Below are 5,000 nucleotides of genomic sequence, written 5' to 3'. Positions count from 1 at the left end.
GACAGACACACACAGACACACACAGACACACACAGACACACACAGACACACACAGACACACACACACAGACACACACAGACACACACAGACACACACAGACACACACAGACACACACAGACACACACAGACACACACAGACACACACAGACACACAGACGCAGTTTTTTAAGTCACAACTTCGATTATACTGACTAGGGCTCCCCCTGCTGGTCAGCTGAAGTACTGAGAGAGTGCCTAGTGTTGCACAGGTAAAGGCTGCAGTGCAGTGGACCCTATGACTCAGTTCAGTTCAGCTGATCTCAGTTCGGCTGATCTCAGTTCAGTTCAGTTCAGTTCAGTTCAGTTCAGTTCAGTTCAGTTCAGTTCAGTTCAGTTCAGTTCAGTTCAGTTCAGTTCAGTTCAGTTCAGTTCAGTTCAGTTCAGTTCAGTTCAGTTCAGTTCAGTTCAGTTCAGGGAGCCTGGCTGCTGCTTATGATCAACTCACACACCCAAACACGGAGGTGGAACGGGATCCAGCTTCAGTTCCTCAACATACACACACATCTGGGCCATGTCATACCCATGCCAGTTCTACACAAATACACACACACACACACACACACACACACACACACACACACACACACACACACACACACACACACACACACACACACACACACACACACACACACACACACACACATACACACACATCTGGGCCATGTCATACCCATGCCAGTTCTACCAAAATACACACACACACACACACTCACACACACACACACACACACATCTGGGCCATGTCATACCCATGCCAGTTCTACACACATACACACACACACACACACACTATTTCTGTAAGTGGCATCCGCTGCTGTCCTGATTGCGAGTGACGCGACTGCAGTGCACCCTGGGAGTTTAATCTGGGCTCTGATGGTCCAGCGTTTTAAAGACCATCTGCTCCCAACCTGTCTAGGGACAAAATCTCATCTGCGTCAATCCCTCAGTCTCCTCTTGGATATCCAGTTAGCTTAGTTTCTCCCTGTCTCTTTATCTCATCTGTCTCCCTTTGTCTCTCCCTCTCTCCTACTCTCTCTCTCTCTCTCTGTCTGACACTTCATCCCTCCCTCCCTCCCTCTTCCATTCTGTCTCTTCCTCTTCATCTGCTTGAATGTGTTTCATGATGAAGTGATGCAGGCTGTATGATGTGGCTAAAAGATGCCCTACTTCCCAGCCCAGGCGGCTGCAGGCTGTTTAAAAAATAAATAAAAATAAGATTTATTTTTGGGCTTTTTGGCCTTTAATTAATAGTTGAAGTGAAGAGTGGGACAGGAAATGAGAGGGAGAAGAGGTTGGGAGTGGACAGGAGAAAGGACATCAGGCCGAAATCGACCCTGTGTCCTCCGTGGGCATCAAGCCCAAATGTGGTCAGGGCTACTGGTTGCGCCACAGTGCCCCCCCGCTGCAGGCTGGTTCTGGTGCCACTACAGGGCTCGGCCCAGATCAGCACTTCCACTCCGTCAGCACACTCACGTCTCGGGTCGGGTCGGTCGGGTTAGGTTATGTCGGGTCTTGTCAGGTCAGGTTATGGCAGGTTAGGTCAGGTCGTGCTGTATAAGGTCTAGCTGGAATTGGGTCTTATCTGGGCGAAGGTCACATCTGTAAACCTCTGCAGACATGCATGCAGAAATCCATGCACGCATCTGTGTGCTGCTTCCTGTCCTGATGAGACATGAGTGTTTGTGGGTGGGCATCTGTGTGCTGCTTCCTGTCCTGATGAGACATGAATGTTTGTGATTGGCTATCTGTGTTCTGCTTTCTGTCCTGATGAGACATTAGTGTTTGTGATTGGGCATCTGTGTGCTGCTTCCTGTCCTGATGAGGGGACATGAGTGTTTGTGATTGGGCATCTGATCTGTGTGCTGCTTCCTGTCCTGATGAGACATGAGTGTTTGTGATAGGGCATCTGTGTGCTGTTTCCTGTCCTGATGAGGGGACATGAGTGTTTGTGATTGGGCATCTGATCTGTGTGCTGCTTCCTGTCCTGATGAGACATGAGTGTTTGTGATAGGGCATCTGTGTGCTGCTTCCTGTCCTGATGAGACATGAGTGTTTGTGATTGGGCATCTGTGTGCTGCTTCCTGTCCTGATGAGACATGAGTGTTTGTGATTGGCTATCTGTGTTCTGCGTTCTGTCCTGATGAGGGGACATGAGTGTTTGTGATTGGGCATCTGTGTGCTGCTTCCTGTCCTGATGATGAGACATGAGTGTTTGTGATTGGCTATCTGTGTTCTGCTTCCTGTCCTGATAAGACATGAGTGTTTGTGATTGGGCATCTGTGTGCTTCTTCCTGTCCTGATGAGACATGAGTGTTTGTGATTGGGCATCTGTGTTCTGCTTCCTGTCCTGATGAGACATGAGTGTTTGTGATTGGCTATCTGTGTGCTTCTTCCTGTCCTGATGAGACATGAGTGTTTGTGATTGGCTATCTGTGTTCTGCTTCCTGTCCTGATGAGACATGAGTGTTTGTGATTGGGCATCTGTGTGCTTCTTCCTGTCCTGATGAGACATGAGTGTTTGTGATTGGGCATCTGTGTTCTGCTTCCTGTCCTGATGAGACATGAGTGATTGTGATTGTGATTGTAATTGTGATCTCCTGTGATCTCATGATTGTTTGTGTTTCTCCTTCAGGTTCGGAAGCACATCACAGACCTGTACGAGGATCTGAGAGATGGACACAACCTCATCTCCCTGCTGGAGGTGCTGTCAGGAGTCACACTGGTGAGAACCCACACACACACACACACACACACACACACACACACAAACACACAAACACACACACAACTCCGTGAACTTAGCACAGACACAAACCGTGATGTTTCCCTTGTCTATATCCACATATACACACATGCATGTGGACATATTTCATGCATATGTATGGTCGCAGAGATATGCAGTCATATAGTCATATATCACAAGATGTATATATGTCCAGTGTTTGCTCATGCACACACTCCGAGCACGGGGACACACCTGAACAACCTTGCAGTACCTGGCACTCAGACCTGACAAGGAGTCAGCAATTTGTATGGCTGTGTGTGAGTGTGTGTGCTTATGCGTCTTGTGTGTGTGTGTGTGTGTGTGTGTGTGTGTGCATGAGAGAGTGTCTGCAATGGTCATAGCCAGCCATACAGTGATGGTATGTTATGCAAGTGGTAAGTGGTATACACACACACCGACATACATACACACACACACACACACACAGCAACTCCACACCACACCACACACACACACACCAACTCCACACCACACCACACATACACACACGCAGCAACTCCACACCACACACACAAACACTACTTCACACACCATTTGTTACCTCTTAGTGGAGCTTTTGTAGAATGTGATTGTATGTTTGTGTGTGAGTTTGAGTGTGTGTGTGTGTGTGTGTGTGTGTGTGTGTGTGTGCCTCTTCTGGCTGTCTCTGTGTTGGAGCACTCTGCTCTTCCCACTACTTCAGTTTCAGACTCTTCATTTGCATCTCTTGTTTGCTGCCAACTGCTATCTTCCAGTTTTCATTTCTCTTTTTGTTTCCTGTTTCACTCCGTTTCTCCCCCTCTACCTCCCTGTATGAGTGTTCGCTCATCTCCACTCCTCTCTTCTTTCTTCTCTCTCACTCTTCCCCTCTCTCTCTCCTCCCCCTCTACCTCTCTGTACGAGCGTTCACTCATCTCCACTCCTCTCTTCTTTCTTCTCTTTCACTCTCTCCCCCTCTCTCTCTCCTCCCCCTCTACCTCTCTGTATGAGTGTCTGCTCATCTCCACTCCTCTCTTCTTTCTTCTCTTTCGCTCTCTTCCCCTCTCTCTCTCCTCCCCCTCTACCTCTCTGTACGAGCGTTCACTCATCTCCACTCCTCTCTTCTTTCTTCTCTTTCACTCTTCCCCTCTCTCTCTCCTCCCCCTCTACCTCTCTGTATGAGTGTCTGCTCATCTCCACTCCTCTCTTCTTTCTTCTCTTTCGCTCTCTTCCCCTCTCTCTCTCCTCCCCCTCTACCTCTCTGTACGAGCGTTCACTCATCTCCACTCCTCTCTTCATTCTTCTCTTTCACTCTTCCCCCTTTCTCTCTCCTCCCCCTCTACCTCTCTGTACGAGCGTTCACTCATCTCCACTCCTCTCTTCATTCTTCTCTTTCGCTCTCTCCCCCTCTCTCTCTCCTCCCCCTCTACCTCTCTGTACGAGCGTTCACTCATCTCCACTCCTCTCTTCATTCTTATCTTCCGCTGTCCCCCCCTCCATTTTGTCTCTCTCTCTCTGTCTTCAATGTTGTCAGCATAAGGGTGTGTCCACGATGAGGAAAGTGTGTGTGTCGCACGCCCCCCCGCTCATTCTGACGGGGGGAGAGGAGGAGGATGGAGATCAGGGAGTATGTTTGACCCCATGACCCCATGACCCCAGTGACCCCACATGCACAAACTCACACCCGTAGCTGTGATGCTGCATGTCAGTAACACATGCTTACACGCGCCCGTGTGTGTGTGTGTGTGTGTGTGTGTGTGTGTCAGCAACACATGCTAGCACGTGCTTGTGTGTGTGTGTGAGTTTACACTCACCCTTAAACAAAGGTTCAAAGGGTGAAAGAGACGGCAGAGCCATAAACGACATCCACCAACACACATTAACATTGACCGCCTTTATGCTTTTATTGTGGTTAAACACTGTTATGGTTATTATGGTAATTAGGGTTTAACACACACACACACACACACAAACACACACACACACAAACACACACACACACAAGCACACACACAAGCACACACACACACACAGGCATACAGATATGGCTTGTGAATATATCTTCCCTGCGTACTCACACATAGGCACATAGGTGTTTAGTGGGCGCGGCTCAGTAGGCGCTCAGCTGTGCTCCGAGCTGCCAGTAGGCTTTAGGGCCACGCTGCTGGATTCCACCCACTCAGCAGAACTGCATCACAAGCCCCCCTCCCCCC

General features: G+C 49.0%; 1 protein-coding gene across 7 annotated transcripts in view; it reads left to right on the top strand.

The window, feature by feature from the left end:
• Positions 1 to 5,000, top strand: part of macf1a (microtubule actin crosslinking factor 1a) — a 129,860-nt gene that overhangs the window by 8,212 nt on the left and 116,648 nt on the right. For 5 of the 7 annotated variants that reach the window (XM_080859313.1, XM_080859315.1, XM_080859314.1 and 2 more), the window contains exons 3-4: positions 2,677 to 2,766; positions 4,322 to 4,414. In XM_080859313.1, coding sequence (XP_080715439.1) covers positions 2,677 to 2,766; positions 4,322 to 4,414 — 183 coding nt within the window. The remainder of the gene's footprint in view (positions 1 to 2,676; positions 2,767 to 4,321; positions 4,415 to 5,000) is intronic. The other 2 variants (XM_080859317.1, XM_080859316.1) reach the window with 1 other exon arrangement.

The sequence above is a fragment of the Sprattus sprattus genome, assembly GCF_963457725.1.
Source record: "Sprattus sprattus genome assembly, chromosome: 20".
Classification (NCBI taxonomy): Eukaryota; Metazoa; Chordata; class Actinopteri; order Clupeiformes; family Clupeidae; genus Sprattus; species Sprattus sprattus.
The sequence above is the reverse complement of the archived record's forward strand: the minus strand, read 5'-3'. Positions and strand labels throughout refer to the sequence as shown.